At 41.0% G+C, this 25,893-nt stretch overlaps 1 protein-coding gene across 1 annotated transcript in view; it reads left to right on the top strand.

The window, feature by feature from the left end:
- The first annotated feature begins 316 nt into the window (after positions 1 to 316).
- Positions 317 to 25,893, top strand: part of LOC143640215 (alpha-1,6-mannosylglycoprotein 6-beta-N-acetylglucosaminyltransferase A-like) — a 101,881-nt gene continuing 76,304 nt past the window's right edge. Inside the window, exon 1 of the mRNA XM_077108100.1 lies at positions 317 to 405. Coding sequence (XP_076964215.1) covers positions 396 to 405 — 10 coding nt within the window. The 5' untranslated portion in view covers positions 317 to 395. The remainder of the gene's footprint in view (positions 406 to 25,893) is intronic.

Genomic DNA, 25,893 nt, shown 5'->3' with positions numbered 1-25,893 from the left:
AGAGATTGAGGAGCCGCCCAGATCACCCAGATGGTAAATGGCAGAGCTAAGATTTGAACTGCAGTCTTGTGACACAGTCTCTGGTTGTGACCAGTATACTGCATTACCTGGACATGCAGGGAGGGTCTAGATAGTATGACTGGATATGTTCCTGATCTCTATGGCATTCTGTGAAGCAGTGTCCCATTGGGTGTAAGTCATCAATTGCATTTCATCACTTCCAGTAGCCTCCTGGAGGGAAGGGTTCAATTCTGTGTCCTGGCACCCTGCTTGATGCCTGCCATTTAGGACCTGTATCCATTTGCAGATCTCCATGTCAGCAACCTGGTTCAGAGTGGAACATGAAGGCAGAGGGCTTCAAGTGGTCTCCATGACTCTTGCCAGCTCTTATCAGGATGAACAGAGGTAATGTCTTGGATCATTGTTTAGGGTTCACTGATATCAAAGCTAAAAGATGATCTTAAAAAAGAAAAGCACTCATTTCTGATGTGTTTGGTTGCTCTCCCTCTTTATCATTAATGTTTTCCTTTTTCTGGAACCATGTACAGGCAGCCAACCTCCCCTGCTCCTCTGTAAAAGTTAAGCCAGCAAGGTGTTTGGTTATCATTGCCAAATAAATTAATTGAGAACTACTATTATCATCTTAAAGCTTAATTCTTTCCCTTTGTACTTTCTGGATGCTTATAGGATGTTGATTCCTCTCCAATCTGCTGGGCTTCTGCAGGAGTTCCAGATTTTTCTCCCCACTGTGAGAGTTTTGTGCATTGAGTGTAAAGCTTCAGTTATCAAGTGCTTAGTTTAGGTGTGGTTTGTCCACCCAGGGTTCCTGTGTTGGAAGCTTGCTCCTGAGTGTGGTGATATGGGGGATGGTGAAACCTTGAAGAGATGGAGCTAGTGGTAGGTCACTGAGGACACTGCCCTCAGAAAGGGAGACCTGAAGATGCTGCCCTTAGAAGAGACTCTGGTTAGTTCTTGCATCTTGAGAGTCATTATGAAAGAGTAAGACTTCTCCACAGTCTCTGGCTTCCTAGCTCATCATGTGATCTCTCCTTTTTGCTTGTATTCCTGCAACAATGCGATCTGCCATGATGTTATATAGCCAAAGAAGGAACCCTCATCAGAGGCTGAATTAATAAGAATATCTAATTTTTATTTTTCAGCTTCCCAAACTGTAATATATAAACCTCTTTTCTTTATAAAGTACATAGCCCACAACCTCAAATATATGGGTCACTGGCGGAACTCAGAAACACCATGGAGGAACCCAGCAACACCACCAGGGTAGTGCCAAGGACACATTATCCATCAGATCTCTCATCAGACGAACCAGAGGGAGCACAGGGTTGGACATCTGCACCTCCACCAGCACAGTACTAACACCAGAGATGCGAGTTCAAATCATTCTCACAGGAGTAAAAGGACCTCTTCCCCAAGGAACAGTAGGCTTATTTTTGGGACACAGTTCTTCTACTACAAAAGGACTTATGATAAGTCCTGGGGTTATTGATCCCGATTATGAAGGTGAAATAAAAATTATAGCTAGTTCTCCAAAGGGTATATCAGTAATTTCACCAGGAGACAGAATAGCACAGTTATTAATAATACCCAGCCTACATGATAAATTTTCCAGTAGTACAATAGAAAGAGGTTCCAGGGGATTAGGCTCCACAGTTGTAGATTGGTCTCTGCTGTCTTTAAATTTAGATTCTCGCCCAATGCTAAAACTAAATATTCAAGGATATGAATTTAATGGGCTACTGGTCACATGCAGACCTTAGCATCATATCTCATCAAGAATGGTCAAAACATTGACCATTACAACAAGCCAGTCAAACACTTTGAGGCCTAGGAGTGGCAACTAATCCCCATAGAAACGCAATGGTGTTAGATTGGAAGGATCCTGAAGGATGTGAAGGAACTATACAGCCATATTTATTGGATCATCTTCCTATAAATTTATGGGGACGAGATATCCTAGATCAATTAGGTTTGCAATTAACAAATAATAGCAATCCAAATGCGCCCACTATTAGGGCTAGACAAGATTTTAGGAAAGAAAAAAGATTAGGAGAACAAGAACAAGGTATAGCAGCACCAATTCAAATAGATCAAGAAATAAATAGACATGGATTGGGTTTTCAGAAGGGGTCACTGAGACAATAAAAATTACTTGGAAATCAGAAAGACCAGTATAGGTTTCTCAGTGGCCCCTGAGTAAAGAAAAGATACAAGCAGCCCATGACCTGGTCAAACAACAATTAACGGAGGGACATATACAACCTTCCATATCTCCCTATAATACTCCTATTTTTGTCATTAAAAAGAAATCTGGTAAATGGAGATTATTGCAAGATTTAAGAGCCATTAATAATGAGATGCTTATTATGGGACCTGCTCAATCAGGGATTCCCCAATAGTCTGCTTTGCCAAAAACCTAGTATGTTTTAGCTATAGATATTAAAGATTGTTTTTTTTTCAATTCCAATTCATCCTGAGGATAGTCCACATTTTGCATTTACTATCCCTGCACTAAATCATGAAGTTCCTATTTGAGATATGAATGGAAAGTACTCCCTCAAGGGATGGCTAACAGCCTAACTATGTGTCAAATTTTTGTTAACAAAGCAATCCAGCCACTTAGAAATATTTCACTATATGGATGATTTATTATTAGCACATAAACTTAGAAACACGTTGCTAGAATATTATGCCACACTTACAAATTTAGTAAAAAATTATAATCTAGAGATAGCAATAGATAAAGTACAATTAAATTTTCCAATTAATTATTTAGGAGTTCTATTATCTTCAACCATGGTGCATTCACCAAAAATTCAAATACAAGTAGATCAACTCAAATCACTGAATGACTTTCAAAAATTATTAGAAGACATAAATTGAATAAGACCTTATCTAGGCATACCAACAGGAGAGTTGCCTGTGTGTGATGGCCTGGGATTCTGCAGCTACTACTTAATCCAACAGCCACAGTGTGACCCATTTGTCCAATAAAACATTTTCCACAGCGGCAGGGAACATAAAGTTACTGCTGTGGGTAGTAGAATATGGTCTTTTGTTAGCCGGAGGTGACTGGAGATTTTGGATGAAGTTAGAATATTATTTTTGTTTTTGTGGGTGCTTTTGAAGATGGTATTGATCCACCTACTGAATGTCTTGACATGGGGTGCAATTGCTCTTCTCTCATGCCTTGTTTTCCTTTCCTTGTTAGTGACTTCACTCTTGGTCACGACAGAGGATTTAATAAAATAGTTGGCTGTGTATCCACTCTCTGCAAGGGTCATATAAAGGATATGGATTGTCTATAGGCATAAAGGGGATTCAGCGATAGCACTGGCTTGATATATTAACCTTAGATTCTACCTTTGTAGTTTGAAATTCAACTTAAAAAAATAGTTGGTTAAACAAATCCAAGTCACATTTTTCATTAAATGCTGCAAATAACAACACATGATTTGCAGAAAGCATGAAAGAAATGGATTTAAAAACCTTTTTTTAGCATGAGAATATTGGTTAGAATAGATACTTTGAGAAGTGGCACTTTTATCATCAGGGTGTCCAGTTGGGATTCAGGTTCTTTTTGTCCTGAACAAAGAATTGAGCAAGACCCAAAGAAGTAACAGACAAGGTACAAATTAAATAAAGTTGAAGTTAGAAGTAGCATTTCATAAAGTAGAGTGCAGCGGACCAAGCAAGAGAGGCTCAAGACCCCAGTGTCTGGGAATTATCTTATATACTGAGCTGTGAAGCCTTTTCTTCCCTATGTGGACTGGATTGAGGACTGTATCCCATTTGCTCTCATTGGTTACCTCATGATACCTGAATAGAATATTGTCCATTTTCCCTTATTGGTTACTTTAGAATGCAGCTCACTTTACCCCCATTGGCCATTTTAAAGTATAGAAACTATGGCAGGAGTTGTCATGGTGATAGCCCTCAATGGTGGGAGTTGTCATGGGAATGGGACTAATCTTAACAGGGACATGATGACTTGTTTGCCTGTCTTGTCCTCGCATCTTCTTACACCCTGCCTCCACCAGCTTGGCATTTCTGAACTCTTACCTAACACCATCATTTCTTACATTCTTCTCAACCTCTTTTTATCATACTCACTGTTTATAATGCATTCCAGGCACTCAGCATAAAACAATGGTGCTGGATTTGAGCAGGAGTAGGGATAGGCTTGACCCTTGCTTAAATAAGAAATAAGATCACCAAAAATCTAATTTAGAGTGTCGTAAGGAAGTTCAAACAATTAACCTATTCAAGGAGGTAAGAGAATCTATGTGCAAGAAAAAATGTTTAAAATAGGAGATATGCAGGAGGTAGGAGAAGTTAAGATAGCTTATTGCACTAAGTTTTATAAGTTTCTCACTGTCTCCCTCACACCTTCTTCTTTTTTTATTCCCCAATAGAAATGACTATATAAAATACAGCTACAAAATTCCAGTGTGCATTTGATATATTAGGAAACTGTGAATCTTGCTTTCCAAAGATCCACAGTCATTTTAAAATCATGGTTGTAGTAGGTTGGGGGAAAAAAAAGATAGCAAGATAGCACTCAGAGATCTAGCTTAGTCTCCCCATGGAGTGAGTGACCATTGTATATCATGATTCTTCAGTGTAAATGGAGATAATGCCCAACTACTAGGTTGATTGTGCAAACTCATGGAGAAAGTGTGTATACAAAATCCTCATAAAATACCTGTTCATAATGTACAATTATTAGAACTTCTACTCCTCCACCCACTCTCTATGTAACCCTGTTTGAAGACTCACATTTGTATGACCATGTTCTTATGTATTCTGTTCTCAAAAGCCAGTGCCTTATAGGCCACCCTGCAGAAGAATGCTATTGAATGCTTCATCTTTTCCATCATAAAATTTATTTTCTTAAATCATAATCTTTCTACACTGAAGTTAAAGAAGGGAGTGTAGTTTACTTTTGTAGTGACAGACCAATTAGGAAGCAGAAAAACTCACCTCAAGAAAACACAATTGTTAGATTTTCTTGAGACCTACCTGCTTTCTAAATATACAACTTAAATATGGAATCATCTATATCATTCCAACTAACTGGTCTTATGACTCCCTGAGGCACTTTTAATAAATTTTATTAATCTCAACAGGGTTCCAGTTAAAACCCAAAACTCATCAAGAGAGATTCCTAGGAAGCTGGATTCTTAATAAAATTCCCTTGGTGATTCTTATTTTCAGTTTAGATTAGGCTACAATGATGTATGTAAAAAGTAATTACAGAGTTCAAGATGCTTAGCTTCATATGTAAATGTATACTATAATTATTCAATTTATTCATTCATTTACTTAGCAAATACACACTGAACTCTGAATATATCAGGTACTATCTCTGGAGATGAAAAGGTAAATAATGGTCCTTACCCTCAAGGAGACCATATCTGATAGTGACAGATAAAAGATTCAAATAAGTAGGTAAAATAGAAGCATACAGGAAAGAATGTTTGAGAAAATTAGGATTTAACAGAGTGGTTAATGTTTTCATAATATTCTTCACATGCTTTTCATCTGACTTTCTTCTGACTCTTCCTTTGCCCTAATTACAATGGATATATGATCCAACACATTTTTTTAAAAGAATACATTATCTCAGGCAATATATTCAGCAGGGACTCTGGACAGCAGGGTCAGGCACGATCAGGACACCACAGCTTAACTAGGATAATACCTAGCAACTGAGCAGATGATGAACACTACTCCCAACTGCTCAGTGAGTCTAGAATCTGGCAACTCCTCCACATCAATCATTTCAGCCTGATCTAATGCTGTGTTCTTCTTCCTTGGTCTAGTATTCTCAGAATCAGTGTCCATGTGTATCCCTCAGATTGGTGCTTTTACAAATTAGCAGGATCTCACAACTCATGGATGAATAAGTTTTTCCCTTTCTAGTTTACCTTTTCAATTGACCTCTTGGAGCATGCTGGGATCTGAGGTTTCAAGACCACACCCTCTGCCTGCTCGTTATAGGACCTCAATCAACACAGCAAGGACCTCATTATTGCCTTCATTTGGTAAGGGAAGCCAATGTAGAATTTGAGGGGTATGGAATACACCCAGTCATCTGAATTCTCCTATGTGTCTCCAGTCTGTCCTCAGTTCTACTCTGTTCTAATTGGTGTCTTTGGTTTCAAATTTGAGAGTGACTGTGAATTCAAGAAAATTGTAATTTAGTAACCCATGGTATCTATTTCTTTTTTACCTGTCTTGGCCTCTAGTTGCTAAAAATAAGTTTTATTGTTTATTGTTGTTAGTTTTTGGTTTGTCTGTTTCAGAAGTCATAGACAATCTCTACTCTATATGTACTTTGACCTGAAAATTCAGGACTTTGAGCTTATTATTCTTTCTTTAAGTTGTCCAACTGCATAAAAAACAAACACCTTTCTTTCCCAGTCCTTACATTCCTTAGCTGCCACTTGGTTTCTCTAAAACTTGATTTCAACAAGTACTTTATTTTGGGTAACTACAGTTGACATTTTAATGAACTCTGTGTTTGTGTGTGTGTGTGTGTGTGTGTGTGTGTGTGTGTTGATGCTGGGGATTGAACCCTGGGGATTTAACCCAGAGCCTTGCACCACCTGTAAAACTGAGCTACATCTCCAGAGCTGAATTTAATAAATTGTTGCCACTATATGCCACAGCTGCCTGCATCAAAAGCTTTTAAACCCACTGGGTTTTCTTTATTATTATTATTTTCCCATTTTTTAAATTGGTGCATTATAATCATACATGGTGATGGGTTTTGTTGTTACATATTTGTACATACACACAATAAAGAAATATAATTTGGCCAATATCATTCCCCACTGGGTTTTCAGCCCTAGCAGGCCTTAATGAGACTAGATAACCCATCCTTGACCCCCCACCCCCCACCAAGTCCTGTGCCTCTTGATTCTAATGTCTGCATCCCTCTGGTTACTTCAGTACTAACAACTGAAACACTCTGATTGTTATTAGGAGACAAGGAATTTATTTAAGGAAAAATGGAGAGTAAGGCTCAGAGGCATGCATCTAGAAACAACTCCTAAAACTGTGTCATAGAACTGGTAAGGTGAAGATGCTGTCACCTTCACCACTAAGTGCCAGACATCGCAGCCTACATCCTCATGCTATGGATCAGTCTCTGGGTACTGCTGCTAGCAATGGTGCCCTAAAAACTTGGTCAGAAGCTTCACCTTCTACTAGGATTATGTAACAGATAATTCCTCCAGCCATTAAAGATAGTCAAAGTCCTAGGCAGGAAAAACATATCATTTGTTTATTTCAAAGAGAGCTGTTCCAAGACTGAGTTACATGGGACCCAGATTTTTAAGATTTACAAACATAATTGTTGCTTATAATTTTCATACAATTTGAATAGACCAAGAAATGTGCTTTAGAAAAACTACTTTAGAGTAGTTTACACCCTAATTTTCATTTCTTACATGTTGTCTAATGTGGGCAGTATGGTGTAAAAGATTCTGGACTTTAGAGACATACAAACTTTGGTTTCAATTCTCGCTCTGATCTTTATCAATTGTGTCTATTGATGAATATATTATTTATCTTTTAAAGTCTAGTATGCTGTTTGTATCAAATGTGTATCATAAAATCTGCTCGTAAATTATTATGAGGATAAATGTAACTTACATAGAGATGCTGAAAAACAATGGACTTGATTGTATGGACAGAGATGTTTTTTATGATTATAATTGGGCAATTTTCTAACATAGAGTACCTGTGACAAGTATATGGGAAGGCATGGAGCAACACAGAGAAGATTTAGCAATACCAAAAGATACTGTGGTATTGTTGTGAAATAATTCCTAACATCTCTCTTCTTTTAACCTAACACTTGTTGCTCATAAGTGGTATACTGTTAGAAAGAGATACCTGTTCACCAGGTATGACCTTGACCATCACTTGTCAAGATTTTCACTATTGAAAGTCCACTGTGTTATTTTCTTCCTAAGTTTGTAACGAACCCTCTCTTGAAAGGACACGATGAAACAGATAACTCCATCCTAGTGAGCATCTTTATATCTATGAGCAGTGTCCTTTGGCAGTTATTAGTATAATAAATTGCAATACTAACTCTGTGGGGAAAAACAATTGAGAAAGTATTAATTTCTTCAAAGGTGTTGCAAGTATATTATTTATATAAATAAGTAGACTATATAATACAAATATAGAAAATTCATATACATATACAAATATGGATTTACACTGTTTTGTTCTCTCTCTACGTATACATATACTTTTTGTAAAAAAAAACTTTCTGAGAAAACCGTCTGTAATAACCATAAAGTTTAAATGATTAATGTATTTTAGAAATCTTTAGGCAACCAGGTGGTACAATTAACCACCTGTGGGAACTTGGCTTCCAAGCGAATCTGTAATGATTAGAATCTGTACTATCCATATTCATCACAGAAAGGCCTAGCCACCAGATGTCACCATTCTTTTATTTCCCTCCTGGTGCCTGAAGCAAGCTTGTGACATTATTTTCTTCCAAGGGACTAAGGGAAATACGTGCCTTGGAATTCCTGGGATTTAAACAAAAGGTCTTTTTCTTATGAATAGGAATTGTCTTGTCCATGCAGATTTCCTTGTGGTCCTTGAGAACTACCTGGACAATTCCTGACAGCTGAGGACCCAAGTGGCTGATATTTTGTGGCTCATCTGATGGGGAAAAATTCCACTTATTTCTTCCAGGTTCAAGTTATAGGGAAAACTGACCTGGTGCCTCAAACTCTCTGTGCAAGAGAGGCCACAGGGTGTGTTAAGGTCCTGGAGTCAGGAGACCTCCCTAACTGGGTGTGTGGTCCTGAGAAATTACTTACAATATGAAGATGAATTGAATTGTTTCTAGAGTTTAAACTTTCTACAATCCTCTCTCTCTAAATGCTTCTGCTGAAAACCCTGAGCAGCAGGATGGGGTGATCTTAGTCCAAGAATGAAGACACCCAAGGAGGACAGGGAAATGGGATGGAGAAATCCTGCAGGGAAGGTCAGAGGAATTTAAACATAAACTCATTCACTGTAACCTGAAGTAGTGTTAAAAAACCTGGAACATGCTGGGATTACAGACCTTGTCATTTTCACCCCTTGGTAATCCACCAGCCCACTCTTTCTCCATTACAGATATGACTTAATATGGATCTGTAATGCTTAGTGAATGTAAGGCATTCTCTCTGGAGGTTCAGAATTAACATTTCATGCCCGTCAGTGTTCTTTGTGGTCCCTTCAGGGCATGGGATGTGTTTCATTTCTTTTTGAATTTACAACAGTATAATGGTTGGGTATATGTCCAGAGTGTTCCTAAAATCAGGGGCAGGAAGCAGGGCAGAGAAAGAGGAACCAAACTCATTATCTAGGTGCCTACTATATGCCAGGTATTACTAAATACTTTACATTTATTTCATCTTCACAATAGCCTCATGAATCTGTATTTATTATGTTCACAGATAAAGCAGCTGAATCCCAAATGGTTAAGTGGCTTGCACAAGGTCACAAAAACCAAGCGGTAGCAACTCTGATGGCCTCATTTAAACCATTCTACAAAGGAAGTAACTGAGCCTCAGGGCATTTATTAAAGTTGCCTGCACCACTAGACAGTTGAACCTATAATCTCATCCTCATTGGATTTCACCGCTGGATGGCCACAGGTCCTTACAGGCTTGGACTGCACCACTCTGGAGGATACATGGTCATATCAGCATTTGCACGCTGCCCCTAGAACATTATTTATGGCTACAATTGGTCTAGCTCTCTCTTGTCTCCCCTAGGGCGGCGGAATTGCGAGGCTGGAAGTCCTCCTCAACAAGATTGAGAGTTTGCAGACAACCCCTGAAAAGCTGGGGCGTTGCGAATTGGAATTGGCTGAGCGCTCCTCTGAGGAGGGCGGGGAGTTGCCGAATGTCCCTGGCCGGAATCCCTGCCTCCGCGAGCCACGAGCTCAGAAGCAGAGAGAATTTGGAGAGGTCGGGTTGCAGAGGGTTTGAAGAAATCGCGGGCAGACTCCCTTGCCCTGGTCCACTGGACCTAGAGGACTGTCTCTACCGCGCGTAGGCCTAGTGTGGACGTGCTGTGCGCGGCCCCGCCAGGGCTGGGAGTTTGCAGACCGTCCCTGCCGCGGCCCGCTCAGCTGCGGCCCTGCAGCTCGGCGGCGGTGGCCACCCCGGGCGCGATCTAGCCCAGGTACCCACGCCTCAGTCTCCGGGCGCCACGACCCCGAGCCCAGCTGCGCCTCGGGCCCTGTGGGCAGGGTGGCGGGAGGTGATCCCGGCTTCTGCTGCTGCTCCTGCTCAACAAGAAGGTAAGAGCTGCTGGGTCGGATGATCATGTCGGAGCTCGCCATCCCCGGGGGTGGGGGGAGATGGCCTACTCCCGAGGCCGTGTGGCCAGAGGCCTGGTGGCGCGGCTGTCTGCCAGGTGGATCCTGTCTCAGTGCGCCCCTCGCGCGCACAGACCGGGAGCTGCAAGCAGGCTAGGTGGAAGGGGGTGTGTGAGCCTGGGGACGTTCGCTCACGCACACTCGCTGTCACACACAAAGCCGCGCTTTCCTAGCCACCCTGTCGAAGAGCAAAGGGGTGGCGCTTGCATTGTCCAGCAGCGTTAAGAATAGCCAAGCATCTCTGGGCGGCACAGACAAGGTGATGCTATGGTTTTCTGAGACGCTAGTGGAGGTCTAAGGCCTTCACTACTTCTGGCTCTGCCTGCCAGGACCCAACACTGGGAGGACGCCAATGTCTGCACCCGGCCCTGCTGGCCCGGTTAGGAAATGTTGGGCATTACTGGGGCTGTGAAGTTGGAGGGGAGGCAAACTGTTCCTGTGGGCTGGCAGCACATCTGTCAACAAAGGGTTAAGAGTAGGATCTTGTTCTAATGGTCTGTAAGTGGAGAACAAGTTAATTAAACCCAAAGCTCCCCAGCTCTTTGTCAGGACCTGAGCGACTTGGTTGGTTATTACTCCTATCGGATATTGGCCTCTGTCACCCACATTTTGATTCTTGACGTGGGATCAGAACTCTTGCCTGATCCAAGAAAATAACAACCTGGGATAAACCATCTCAGTTCATTCATCTGAAGGGATTTTCACTCCTTTCTCCTTTGCTATAAATTATTTTTGTTCTGATTGTTCAGGGCTGAGATGGACACCTTTAAATTTATTTGACAGTATAGGATCAGAGTGAAACTCCTCCTTTTAGAGGATTTTATAGTTTTCTTCAGTTTTCAACTTAATGTACCTGTGATCAAAGTGTTGAGGGGGACCCCTGAAAATCAAGGTGGGAAGAGAGTGACCTTTTTGCCCTTTTAAGGAACTGAACTAGAGGAAGGAAGTTGCTCTGCCAGCCTACTGTTTGTGGTGGAGCTGGGTGTCTGGAGATAGGGCTTGGGCATTTTCTTTCCTCTCCTTCCTTTTTTCCAGCCTGAACTTCTGACTTTTGGACACTGGTGACTAGAATCACTAAGAGAAAGCGTCTATGGACTTTTGCAGGGTTTGCAGCTACCCAAATGGCCACCAGTCAGTTGGTTTTAAGGTGAACTGCAATGTCAGGAGAGCTGCTAGGCTCTGCCCAGATCTGTCAGTGGTATCTGTGTGCTTCAGTCCCAGCTGCTGCAAAGCAGCTCACTAGCCTTTTGATCTCAGCAGTGTGCATTTCAAGTACTTTGTGTTTGGAAGTGTGAATACTGTACTCATTTATATATATATATATATATATATATATATATATATATATATATATATATTCACACACACACACACACACGCATCCGTATACATTTTTATAAAGAAGCGTGTGCATATGTATGTGCATATGCAGTGTTCCTTGGGAGAATCTGGAGGCTGGAAGGGGCCTTAAGAGATCACAAGAATTCAGGTTTTCTCCCTTCCCATTCAGTTTTCTCAATTTAAAAATAACCAACCAGTCTTCTGCTCATCTGGTCTCCAACGGCATTGAAATGCCGGAGTCCCCCCCCTCCCCTGTGGCCCTAACTGGGGGTGGGGAGGGTGGGGAGTTGACTCCTCTCCTGAGAAGTATAGCTGCTCAGGATTTGTCCCAGATAGCAACTGACATTTGACCTTTTCCTTATGTTCCACAGGTTTGGGGGTCCAAGTCACTGCAGGGTCACAATGGAATAAGTTTTGTCAGGAAACACGTGTGTTCCCTGCCAAGATGCCTGGAAAATCACAAAGAATAGTCATCAGTCATCAAGCCCTCTGGGCTTGGATGTGTGTACCCTCTCTCACTCTGTGATTATCCTGATTGGGTTTTACCCGATTCCAAGAGGCTTAAAGAGCACCAGGGATTCATTTTCTTCTCTCCTGTCCTCCTGTTTGTCCTGTCCTCCTGATTCTATGAGGGGTGACGAGGCTGGGTGGGGTGGCCATCTATGTTGATGCTATTATAGTGAGTCTCAGGAAAGTGGTTCCTTCAGGTTTGTCTCTGGGGGGTTGCTATGGTGACTGTCAGTTTGTAGAAGTATGTATCCTGGTGCCAGGTGAACAGGTGATGACTGAAGGAAAGTAGGTATGTTCCAGAATACAGGTACTTTAAAAAAAGGGAGGTAAAGATTTTATATTTTGTAGGGGCAGAATTGCCATGTAGGTGACAGTGGAGCATTAGGAACTTGTCAGTGCAGGTTTTATTAGGCTGCCTTTAAAGTTAATAATTGCTTTGAAGTATAGAGTCACTCCTAATAGTCTGAAGATGGCTCTACTTTGAAATTTCTGTTGAAAATTCAGTAAAAATCTTCTCGACCCTTAAAGTTTTATAAAGTTTCTCAGCTAAGCTATTGTCCTGTATGCACTTTACAGCCTGTGTCCATATCACTAACACAAATACGTGCATGACCCTGATGTTGTCTGTAAGTGCACTCAGTATATATCCAGTCTTTACCATGTGTCATGCATTCTGCTGTTGCTTAGTATGAAGATGTCCTTTCTCTGAATTACCTTCTCACTTTTAATTCATCTGACCTTCTCTTTCAGTGTGTTAATGCAAACTAATAGCTAATAGCTCTTGGAAAGCCACCAAGGTGAGTCCCAGGAGCCTTTAGTACTGCAACCATGCTCTCAGCCGAGAGTGGGGACTTAAGCTGTGTTTGCCCATTTAGGCTATTTTATTTTTTCCATTGCCAGAATTAAATGGACCTTTCTCTGACTTTGTTCTGTATGTTGTATGCATGCATAAGAAGGGTTGAAGGATTCGACTCTCTTGTCTACACACACAGCCTCTGGAATCAGAGTGGGGCCTTCATCTTGGGGCTCTTTGTCTAGCCTTGAAAGTCTGGAGAGGCAAGGGGTGTAAGCTATTGAGTCAGGTTTGGAGGGAGCAGTTCTCCTTGGAAATTAGCACTATCCCTTTGTCACCTCCACTGCCAGGCCCGTGTTAATGCCTGCTGGACCTTGGCCCTGCTGAGGATGGATAAGAAACTGTACCACTGAGCTACATGCCCCAAATCCCCTTTTCATACATATTCTTTTAAATTTTGTTTTGAGACAGAATCTTGCTAAGTTGCCCTGGCTGATCTTGTATTCACAGTCCTCTACCCTATTGTCTGTGAGTTCAGAGGTGAGGTGTAGCCCAAATATTTCATTACTAGTAAGAGTTCAGTATTGCTGTTTGCAATATACTTAAGAAGTCAGCCTTACAGTGTTATCCCTAGAATAACAAGAGCTCACTTGTTTGCTTCCTCTGTGGTTGCGGCTGGCCCTGGAGGTGTACCAGCCCCTACTCCTGTCTGAGCTCCTTAGTGTTGTACTTCTGCACACGAACTGCTTATGGGTCCTGTCATGCTGGTATAAAATTCTTTTTATTAGTATCTCACACAGAAAAGTCTTCCACTCTGACAGTTTTGGTTCTTTTCTACATCTCTGTCCCTGCCATGGAAGTATGTTGTAATGGTGATTGTCACAAAGATTATATGTCTTGGTAGAAAAATGTCAAGAACAGGTAATCAAGAAAATAAGAATGATAACAATGAAAAAGATTTATCTTCCATAATTGACATTAGTCTCCATGCTTCCTTTGTATTATCTCATTTAATCCTTATTACAACCCTGAGGCATTGTTGCTCCTAGTTTTTATACATAGAAAGACTGTAACATGCAGGATCATGAAATCTGGCCAAAGTCTTGAACAGCCTCAGGAGGCAGTGTGAGGATTTGAACCCAGAACCCATGCAAGATGGACCATGTCTAGTTACTAATGCTGTCAAGGATATCATATACTTAGCAGGGCCTCCTTTATGATCCCAACCAAGAAGTCTTAAGACACTTGGGGTTTGGAAGGGCAGCAGTGGAGTTCTTCTGGACCCCCTTCCTGTCTAGCTGAGGACACAGACCTGCAGAGAGGTTGACAGACTTGCTTACCAGCAGTTGGAAGTGGCAATGCTGAGCCTCAGCCCTGACCCTGGGTCCCCTGGAAACAATTGATATCAATGTGTGCCTGCTTTGTTTATAGAGATGTTCTGGGAAGAGAATGTGCTGGACTTTTGGGTCTTCCTAGAGTCCCCAAGTGGACTCACATCCAGCTTCACTTTGGAATATGGTGGGGGGACCAAATATGGGAGTGGCACAGTTCTCCCCCTCCTGGGCTGGGGGTACGTAGGTGATTTATGTCCCTTTGAGTGATATGTTCTCTTGTTGCTTTTCCTGTGCAATTTGACATCTTGTTTTGCCAGGGATAGAACCCAGGGCCTTCCACAGGCTATGCATGTGGCACTCTACCACTGAGCTACATGCCCAAACTCCCCTTTCCACACATACTCTTTTTAAATTTTGTTTTGAGACAGGATCTTGCTAAGTTGCCCTAGCTGACCTTGTATTCGAAGTCCTCTTGCCTCAGTTCCTGACATAGCTGGGATTACAAGTGAGTTGCTGGGATTACAGGTGTGTTCCACCCTAGCAGTCTGACATTTTAAGGATACTGTCTGGGCTGAATGTTATGTTTTACTCTTATTAATTAATTCTCTCAATGTGTCATTGGGTTCCTGCTCCTCTAGGCATTGATTTTTCACCTTTAAGAGCACAGAGTGTTGTGGCAGTGGTGTCAGAACTGTTCCTGGACCAACTAGTAAAGGTTGCCTGTGAAGGCAACCCCACAGTATGAGGAATCCTAGAAAGAGTGCAGAGGCCCTGCAAGATGTTCCTCTGATCCCTGAGATCACCCACTTGGTGGAGTTTTGCTGCTGGGTCTACCAGTGGGCTCCATTTCCTTTCCTTCTAGTCCCTTCTTGTGCTTAGGAATGGATCCAGCATCAGTTCTCTCACCTGCTCCTGACGTCAGAATGTTTCTGCTCAATGAATAGAACTTAGCTGCTCAAGGGGTTTGGAGTTCCTTGAGAAGCTCTGTGGTTAGGTCCTACTCCAAGAGTTAAGTTCAGTCATGAAGACAAATGCAAATGTGAATACACGGAGTCAGCCTGTATGACCACTTTGGGCCTAAGGTTGGAAAGTAAGGGGGTTGAATGGACTCCAGAGATCTGTTCAGTGCTGATGTTGTCTGATTCTACACCTCTGACAAAAATGGGTGTAGAATAAACAAATTCCCTCAATGAATTAAAAAAAAATTAAAAAAGATTGAGAAAACATTCAAGATTCTTTTGTTCTTGTATAAACTCCCTTTAGCAGACCGTGAAATGCATACCTAAGAACCAACCCTTTATTATCGCTATCTTTTGGGATGTTTACTTTTATATGTTTAGAAATGAAAAGCCTTGATCCTGTATCTCAGCTTAGAAATAACCTCCCTTCCTCTAGTGAAGCAGTATTTTTCCCTGGGGAAATTGAAGTCCAAAGACCAGAAGATGATTGGGCTCACAAAATTCTGTGGTTCTGTGCCACAGCATCCTGGGAAATGTGACTCTGCATTGACACAGCCACGAGCCGGGCCAAATCCTGTTTACATGACTTCTATGCATCCCTGTGAAGCAACTACATTTAAAGGATAAGGGTTTTATATCAGTCTCCTTGAAGCTGATTTTTTTTTTTAGGAAATTTGTTATTTTCAACTCTGAATTTTTTTTAAATTTACTAGTATTCATAGCAATGAGTTTTCTAAATGACCAATTCTTTATGTTGCACATCTTCTTTAGGGAAGCACTTTCTGATGCCCCTGTTAATCTCATCTTTCATCTTTCTGTTTTCCTTTGGTACCTTTGTTAGTATTTCTGGTTGATATATTTCTGTCATTCCTTCTTTGTATATATATTTTTTTCTTTAGGTACTGGGGATGGAACCCAGGTGCACTTTAGCAACGTCTTTTTGTTGTTGTTTGTTTTTTTTAATTTTGAAACAGGGTCTCATAAATTGCAGAGGCTTGCCTTGAACTTGTGATCCTCCTACTTCAGCCTCACAGTCACTGGAATTGCAGGCCATGCCACCACACCCAGCTTCCTCCACTATAATTGTTAGAGCTAGTAGAGGTAGAGGCAGCAAAATGTGGGGGGCATGTAGGGGAAGGGGAGCTTTTTTCTATCTCCTCTCCTATTAATGTACACTATGAAGTCTCTGCTGTCCTCTGTGAGACCCCTGCAACACAGTATCAGGCCTCTCTGTTGCTTTCCCCCTTTAATGCAATTTTCTACTCTCCCCTAAGAATGATACATCCTTCCCACTTCTCTTTTATTTTTAATCATTATGCTTGCTAGATGTAAAGATGACATCCATTGTTAAGTGGGCAGTCTACACTGTACATTGTTTTGTAGGTGCAAATGTCATTCTCTTGGGTAAATACGGTCACTTTTCATAAGTTCACCAGGACTTATTTGTTATTCAGATATTCAAAAACTCCCACAAGGGCAAATTTTTCCCCCCACTAGGCTTGTTCCAACAAAACAAAACAAAACCCCCCCCCCAAAAAAAAACCCCACATCTAACCCAAGAAATACACAGAGAAGAGTTTGGAACTCGAGTAGGCACAGACTGAGAGCTCATTGCCTGGCACAGAGCCTGGCATGCTGGAGTCACGAGAAAAGCCTGCTGGTGGGGTTGGTGAGTGAACCCCAACTCTGGCTGGTGAGGCCTCTGAGCTGGGCTGCTGTGGCCCTGTGGGCTGGCTCTGTGCTCCTGAACCCAGCTTCTCATCTGTCAGATGACCTGTCACTCAGCTTCTCCTGTCCTGGGGGTGTGGGAGGTTTTACTAGTGTATCCTTCAAGGGAACTCTAGCTTCTCTAATCTATCCTTACAAATATTCTTAGGTGTGTTCCTAATTTTAAGGTCCTATGTGATCTTTGTGCCTCTATAAAGTTCTGTTTTTCACAAATCACTCTGTGGACTTTTTGTTGACATCTGCCTCATTCACAGTGCATGTAATACATGGGCTCATGAAGATCAACAGATTTAAACTCTCTCTCTCTCTCTCTCTCTCTCTCTCTCTCTCTCTCTCTCTCTGTGTGTGTGTGTGTGTGTGTGTGTGTGTGTGTGTGTGTGTTAATACTTAACCAGGGGTTATAACCTTATTGTCATCTACAAAAAAAAATGGAGCAGTAAGTGTTGTAGTTCAGGTCTGGAATAGCATCATATAAATGAAATCTCCAGAGTTTCTGTGGAAGACTTTATTAGTGAGGCCTTTCCCCTAGTCATAAGTAGGGGGTGCTTAGATGCTGAGGATGATGATTTTTATTGTATTTTCCTATAAAGTGTACTAGAAGTTTTTCCATGATATCCTGAGTTGCTATTTCTATCATATTGCCTTTTCTCTAGCTGCCCCTAAAATCAGAATCAGAAACAGCTTCCATTTTTGATGCCATGTCTAGTTAATATTCTCCAAGTTCCAGAAATTCTTCTTACCAGTCCTTTTGTTTCAAGAGGGACTTTTCTTTCCTTTTTCTTTCTTTCTTTTTTTTTTTTTTTTTGGTACTGGGGATGGAACCCAGGTGTGCTTAACCACTGAGCCCCATCCTCAGCCTTCTTTTGTATTTTATTTAGAAACAGGGTATCACTGAGTTGCTTAGGGCCTCGCTAAGTTGTTGAGGCTGGCTTTGAACTAGCAATCCACCTGCCTCAGCCTACCCAGTGGCTGGGATTACAGGCTTGCACCACTGCACCTGGCTAAGAGACTTTTCTGCTTCCTCATTGTTAGATTACATCATCCTTGTATTGCTGTTGTAACAACCACAAACCCAGGAGCTTAAAGCAACACTCTGTCACTTTTAATTCTGTAGGTAAAAGCTTTAATGGGATTCTCACCAGCTAGCATCTTTTCTGTTGGCTCCATGGGCAAATCCATTTCTTGTCTTTCCTAAAATCTAGGGGTTGCCTGAATTCTGAGCTTGTGTCCCCTTCCTTCAGCACCACCAACCCTGAGCTGAGACCTGTGCTCTGCCCCCATGCTGGTACTCTGGAGAGAGCTGAGAAAGGTTCTTTTCTTTTATGGATCCAAGTGATTAGATTAGACCAATCAGGATAATCCACAATAATCACCCCTCTGAAGGTCCTTAATTTAATCACATCTGTCTTGTAGGGTAATATGATCATAGGTTCCAGGGATTCTGTTATGAATATCTTCAGGGGACATGTTTTTGCTTACCACAGTCCTCAAAATTCTTTGAAAGGAAACGATTCTTTACCCTTTATGAAAACTAGCTTTTTGTGAGTGTGTTTGTGTGTGTGTGTGTGTGTGTGTGTGTGTGTGTGTGAAGGTGTTTAACTGTTATAGAAAATTTACCTGTTTCCTCATTCCCCTTTTTGAAATAGTCACACCAACTGTTTGCAAAGCATTTTAGTATCTAAATAAATTTTGAGTTCTGCTAAGGCTAGAGAGAGAGCCAAGTACTCTTACATGTCACACAGTATGTAATTGTCCCTGAACCTTTTATTTTAATGAGTAAATGGAGGAGTGAAGCAAACTTGTTCAGGGTTACATAGCCAGAAGTGGAAGAGCCAGGTTTCAAAAGCCTACATTTTAAAGCTGTTCATTCTTTTCATTCTGCTTTTCTGCCTTACAAGTGATTATGAACAAACAAAATGAGCAATAGTAATGGAAAAACCTGAAATAATGTCAGATCTCTGTGCTTCTGCCATAATAAACAATGAATATCACTGGTGGTAGATTGATTGCACTAATGGCTCTGATTAATGGCCTGTCTATAGCCACATTCTTCCCCCAGTAGCTTTGTAGTACTGCTTCCTTCCCGTTCCCCATCCCTGGTATTGGTTATGTGACTTGCTTTGATCAATGGAATGTTAGTAAATACTGTGTATAAACAGTTTTAAGAGCTCCTATGTGTTTCTGATTGGCTTTGTAAGTACTGGGTTTATTCTCAGATCTCTGCCCCTACCATGAGAACATGCCCAGACTAGCCCAGTGGGGTGAGCCAGGATATGCCAGCTGATTCCATCCTAGACCATCCAGCTTTTTTCTGACCCATCAGCTGCTCACAGTCTCCTGAGCATGTCTGGCCTAGATCAGCTCAGCCTGGCCTGTGTCAGCAAAATCACCCGTCTAGCCTGTACCTTTGTGTACAAACATGCTTGTTTTAAACCACTGAGTTATGGAGAAATTTGCAACAGTTGATACACAGCTCCTATTAGATATTTGAAAAACATGAGAAGTAATTTTAGTGTCCTCTGGAAGATCATTTTGTATTAGTTGTAACTAATTAATATTCTTTTAAGATTATAATTTTAGCTGTATGAATGTCCCATGATATCTGCTCTTTCCCTGTTTTTAGCACAACATTAAAGTTCTTTAAATTCTCACCAGTTTCACTCAGAAGCAGACTCTGTTCTTGAATAGTTAAGAGTTTTTTTTTACTCTATATGCTATTATTTTTTAAAATATATTTTTATGTGGTACTGAGGATCGAACCCAGTGCCTCACATGTGCTAGGTGAGCATTCTACACTGAGCCACAACTCCAGCCTCAACAATGTATTCTTTTTCAAATCTTCTATTCTGGCAGCTTTTGATTTGAATCTATAGTAACACATATATTGACTCAGAATTCACATATGTAACAGCAAGTAAAGTTTTACGAAATAGTACTTATCTTTATTAGTATGATGTCCTCCAATATTTTCTATTCTCTTTTTATTGCTTTTAAAAAAATGCTGGTCAGGGATCAGCAGACTATGACCAGCTGCCCCTGTTGTAATTAAAGTTTATTGGAATGGGGCCCAGGCTTTCTAGTGGAAACTAATTGGAATTAAAATGGACACAAATTCCATTCAAGTGCTAGTTATTTATTCATTAGATTCCAGCAGGGCCTTTTTTGTGATATAATGGAGTCCATTAGTGGAAGAGGTAGAGAAACAGTGATCCTGCCTTCTTTTAAGAACATCTCTGGCAAGTGGTCCTTATTGCCACATTTCTGATTTATGGTGGTAGTATTTCTGAGCATAATACAATTTAGAGACATTAAATTATGAACTTTTGCAGTTGAACAGATTTTAGGAAAAAAAAAATTTTTTTCACTCAGACCTAATTGGGCCCTTAAAGGCCAACTTTCTTTAATACCTACATTTTCCAAGCTGTTAGGAAGGACGACATGGTTATTTATGTTGTGTGGCTCATGGAATTGATGAGCAAGAGCTGAGGCAGAAAAGACTTCAGAATGATCTGGATATGTCTTTTTAGAATCTGAAATGCCAGATGAAGAGTGGCCACTGACTCATTTCTTTTATTGGCAGTGAGGGTAGAATCAAAATGCATGAGGTTTGACTATAGCATGAAAAGCTTAGGTAAGATCTGAGGGACCTTCCTCAAGAAACATAGCTTCTTTGACAGCAGAGTAAGTTCCCTTGAGCATTTATGTTGTTGCTGCTGTCCCCTTAGTTCAGGTAGGTGGGTGGCTTTCCCTCTAGGTGGTTGGGTGTGTGTAATTAATAAGGATTCTTCTGGGCACCAGCAGTAGAAACCTTCTGGAGCTTGTTGCAGCCAAAGTGGAGAATTCACATCAGGGACTGGGAGAGGTTCCAGGAGCCACCTGCATCCTGGGATCTAGGCTCCTCCTGCTTCCATTTGCCTGGCTGCTTATTTTCTCTCCCTACTATATTCCGCTTTTCTTCTCCCAAGGGCAGAACTCTGGGTAAAGGTACCCGCTATACAAGCCTAAGGTTTCTCTTGTAATGCCTGCCCCAGTCACCCAGGGAGTGTCCTCTTTGTGCCAGCTTAAAATCACTCAGAGGTAGGCAGGGTTGGGACCTAAAGATGGGACTCTGGTCTAGCCTCAGACCCAACAGTGTGGTTATAGGCATTTCAGAAATTTGTGGGGGCAATTTTCATTGTCATTCCTTGAGAATTGCTATAGCACTTATTGGGTGAGGACCACGAGTGCTGTGTTAGTCAGCTTTTTATCACTCTGACCAAAATACCTGACAAGAACAACTTAACAGGAGGAGAAGTTGGTTTGGGCCACGTGGCTTCAGAGGTCTCAGTTCATGTCAGCCAGCTCTGAGATAGAAATATTATGGCATAAGGGATGGTATAGGAAAGCTGCTAAACTCATGGCAGATGGAAAGCTGGGAGAGATGGGTTGGGGGAGACGAAGATGATGGGACCACAGTAGATTAAACCCAGGGCATGACCCCCAGTGACCTACTTCCATCTATTTGATGGATTACTCCACTGATCAAATGGAGTAATCCGCTGATGAAGTCAGATTCCTCATTATCTAGTCATTGCCTAAAAATCTACCTTTGAACCTTCCTGCATTGAGGACCATGCTTTTTAACACATGAGTTTTTTTGCGGGGGACATTCCAGATCCAAACCATTATAGATGTAAAACATCTATGTGGGAAGAACAGTCTTGTGCCACAAGCTGTATGCTACAACTAGGTTATCATGGGCAAGCAAACTTCAATCTACACCTAACTTCCATATAAACATCATTTTTGTACATTTTAAAAAGGCATCAACTTTTCCAGTCAATGAAGAAAAAGATTGCTCCCTGTTTTGTTGGGGAAGTTACCCTTGGAGATTCATACCACCCATATAGCATTACCTCATCTGCGATGATTTTATAACCTCTCAGTTGGTTGTGACTCTCCATTTCACATTTCACATTAACATTTTCATCTGCCCCCCCTTCTTTTTTTTAACATAAAGTGCAGGCATCTAACAATGCTATTATGCTGCTAGAGTAATCCTGCCCAACTAATTTCATATTGAAATACATTAGGTTTGTCATAATTACTTTTATTCCCATTTATGTTATTCTTATGGCATTCAGCAAGTATGTTTGAAACTATGTCTAGATAGTTTATGTAATAATTTGACTTTAGACAATAAAGGAGTATTGGAAATTTGCTATAAGCTGGAGGCTTTGGGGTCCCATAGGTTTCAGTGTTAGGGGAGATGGTTTATAAAATAACTTTTCCCTTCTAGTCAATACTTCAGCTGAATTACTACTGCTAATGTCAAGCATTTTAAAGAAACAACCTGTGACCCATACATTGGATGCATCAGTAATATAATATAGATGTTGGTCCCAGTCATACTGCTTCTCTCCCAGTCACACATACATGTCATAGACTCTCCTTGGTGCAGACCTTCTGCTCTCCCACATATGTGGTTTAATTGTTGTTTTTGGACAAAGGCTCCCTTGTGGGTATTTTCATTATTCTGGTAAGACCACAGGAATGGGAGGTTATATTAGTCCACATTGTGCTGTTACAACAAAAATACCTGATGATTGGTAATGCATAAAGAGGATTTGACTCACATTTCTGGTGGCTGCAAAGTCTAAATAGCATGGTGCCAGCATTTGGTGAGGATCCCCTGAGTGCATCAAAACGTGGCAGATGGTATCACATAGTGAGAGCACATGGTGGGAGTGTGTGAGAGAGCTCACATGATGGAAAAGGAAGCAAGGGAGTGTGAGCTGAGAAAGCCAAACTCACTTTTGAGCCAAACTCACACAATCCATTCTCATGGGAAGGAATCCAGTCCTATGAGACCTGACCACTCTTTTGAGATAGCATTAATCCATTCACGGGGGTAGAGCCTCCTCTTACTTTTTACTAGGCTCCTCCTTCACTGTTCATTTCTACCACTTGGACAGTGGGAAGTGGGGGGGACCATTGTGAAATCATAGCAAGGATTAAATCAGATTATCACATGATTTTTCACATGAGCCCACTGCAAGGCTTCAAGGAGATCTGTGAGCTTTGGTGGCAAATTATTGCACTTTGATGTTTACTAATTTGTAGCAAAATTTAGCAAGTCCTTCATTTGTTGTTGTTGTTTTTCCATACTGGGGTTTGAACCCAGGGGCACTTTGCTACTGAGCTACATCCCCAGTTCTCTTATTAAGACTGGATCTCCTCAAATTGCTGAGGAGATCCTCCTGCCTTAACCTCCCAAGTCTCTGGGATTATAGGTAGGCACCACTGCACCCTGCTGCAATTCTTTCACCTTTAAATGTTGGCCTCAAATTGCTGCAGTATGAGTGTTATTTGTGACTTTTTCACCAATAGATATACAATATTTTGATTTCACACTGTACATGGTTAGCAGATATCTTAAAATATCAATACTCATCGCCACTTGGAAATTATAGTGGTTGTTAAACCTGCTGCTAGACAGTGATATTAATGTGCTAAATAAACATGTATATGTATTACTATATCATGATTTAAAAAGTATTTTGTCAACTTTTTAAATATAATTGATTTCCTCTTGAGATCCTATGTATTTTATGCATTGAAAAAAATCCTTCTGTGAGGGGGTCCATATGCCTCTTCAGTCTTCTGGGGGGGGTGGTATAGAAATTGTAGAGCATTGTGAAACATTCAGCCTGCTGCTCCCCTGTCCCTTCCTGTCACCAGGAGTCCTTCTCTTCCTTGGCTTTCCCCAAGGCTGTCAGACAAGGGTGTGGAGTGGGTGTGAGCTTATCTCCACCTGGCTAGTTTTCTTCTTAGACTTGGTCAACCAGTTGAACTATATTTGTGACTCACTCTTCTATCATATTTTGAGGAGGAAAGTTTGTTAGAATATTCCCTTGGTGAAATTGACAAGTTGTATAAGGTACATGAAGCATTTACTTAAAAACATACTGATTATGTGAATTCTAACCAGAAGTGTGATTTCTGCTTCAGTTTTTCAAGGGGAGAAAAACCAGACATTTTTTTCTTCATATGCTTCTAAGTTACATAATAACCAACACAACTGTAAGAAGTTACTCTGTTTTGCAGATGGCTCCTTGCCTGTGAATGTGTGTAGGGGGTTGTGTGTATGGCTAATGTGGGAGAAGAATGTTCTCTAGAAATTAGGACTCAGGGTAGAGGTAGACAGGTCCATAGGTATGTACTTGACTTGGTTGCTAATTTGCTACCCAGTGAATCCAGCTTGCAAGGTGCTGTGTTGCAGCTATAACTGGATTTCTGGAGTGCTGTCAGCCCTTTTCTGTTTCTGGAAACTTCTGCTGATAGGAAGTGACTTTGTTAGAATAGCTTTCTGCACTGTTTCTCACTGTCCTCCAGACACTAAGCTATTGTTGCAATGCCATGAGCATCTTTTTCTTCTTATAGCTTCTAAGTCTGTGTTTAGAGCATGAAAATCCTGAACATTTCCTTTCTAATTCTTTAGAAGTTATGGTAGGCAAGGACCTTCACATATTCAACACAAATACCTTGGACAATTATATTAAATGATAATTGGAAGAATGACTTTTCATTTTTGTTTCCAAAAATATTATGCTGAAAATTGGGATCAAATAGTCTCATGATTTTTTTCTTCATTTTTCTATTGATCTAGTTATTACTCACATTTCTCCTTGAGTATAAATCACCTCTTAAAGAAGTGGAAATTGTTACTATTCATTTGAAATAGGGAGAACATATGTGTATTTAACAAGCTTAGCAATGAAGTGACGCATCTCCCCTCTCTCTCTCTCTCTCTCTCTCTCTCTCTCTCTCTCTCTCTCTCTCTCAGTGGTAATAACAAAATTCTATTGTTTTCTGTACCCACTGATTGATAGTACAGATTCATGTTTGAGACTGTGAATGATTAGGCCTCATTTTTAAAGTGCGGTATCTAAGATCCTTTTTTTTTTAAACAAGCTGTTCTTCCATGGGATCTATATAGCCAGCTGTTTTTGGCTTAAAAAAGCAAGAAACTCACCACAGTCAATTGACTAAGAGGTGGTAATCACACTTACTTCAAAGGACCTCTTAGCCTTCTGTATCTGTACCACATTCACTTAGCCTGTTTTATAGAGGTTTGATTTGGGTTGACTTGATCTTAACCCCACCTTTGTAGATTGAGTAAATAAAATCCAGATGATCTAGAATGTAGGCATTTAAATATCCATGAATGAGTCATCTCCTAGTCAGGTGGATGATGGAATTAATGTGCAGCTGTGGACCCAGATCTCATTCCTATTTTATAGACATTATTGCAATAAAAAGTGGGAAATACAGGTTCTATATTCAACCTGCCCGGAAGAGGTGAGTCCATGATGTGTATGGATAAACACTTTCTCCTGAGAGCTGACCTTTTGGGCATGGAAACTGGTATTCTGGGGAACACTAGACACTCTGGAAACAAGACTTGTGCACATTGTCTGATTTCATGCTTGTGACAGTTAGATTCCCTTGTTTTCATTTAATAAACTTGAGACTGTGTGAAGAGTCTTATCTGCAGTAACTCCAATAATAAGCAAGGTGACCACATAATTTATCATTGAAACTTGGACTCTTTGAGAGGTAAAAGTGGTGCTATTAATGTTTAGGCTAAGATAACAGACATTAAAGGATATAAGATCACCTGCAAATCAGGTGCTGATTGGGGGTTCAATGCAGATCTCTGATTCTAAAGCCTGCCTGTTCTCCATCACAGGCTGTTGACTCAAGCCACCCATCTACAAATGAATTCATGTGGTGCATGTCAAATGCCCTTCTGAGGATGAG

This window comes from Callospermophilus lateralis, unplaced genomic scaffold (genome assembly GCF_048772815.1).
Source record: "Callospermophilus lateralis isolate mCalLat2 unplaced genomic scaffold, mCalLat2.hap1 Scaffold_137, whole genome shotgun sequence".
Classification (NCBI taxonomy): domain Eukaryota; kingdom Metazoa; phylum Chordata; class Mammalia; order Rodentia; family Sciuridae; genus Callospermophilus; species Callospermophilus lateralis.
This window is presented reverse-complemented; position numbering and strand designations above follow the sequence as displayed.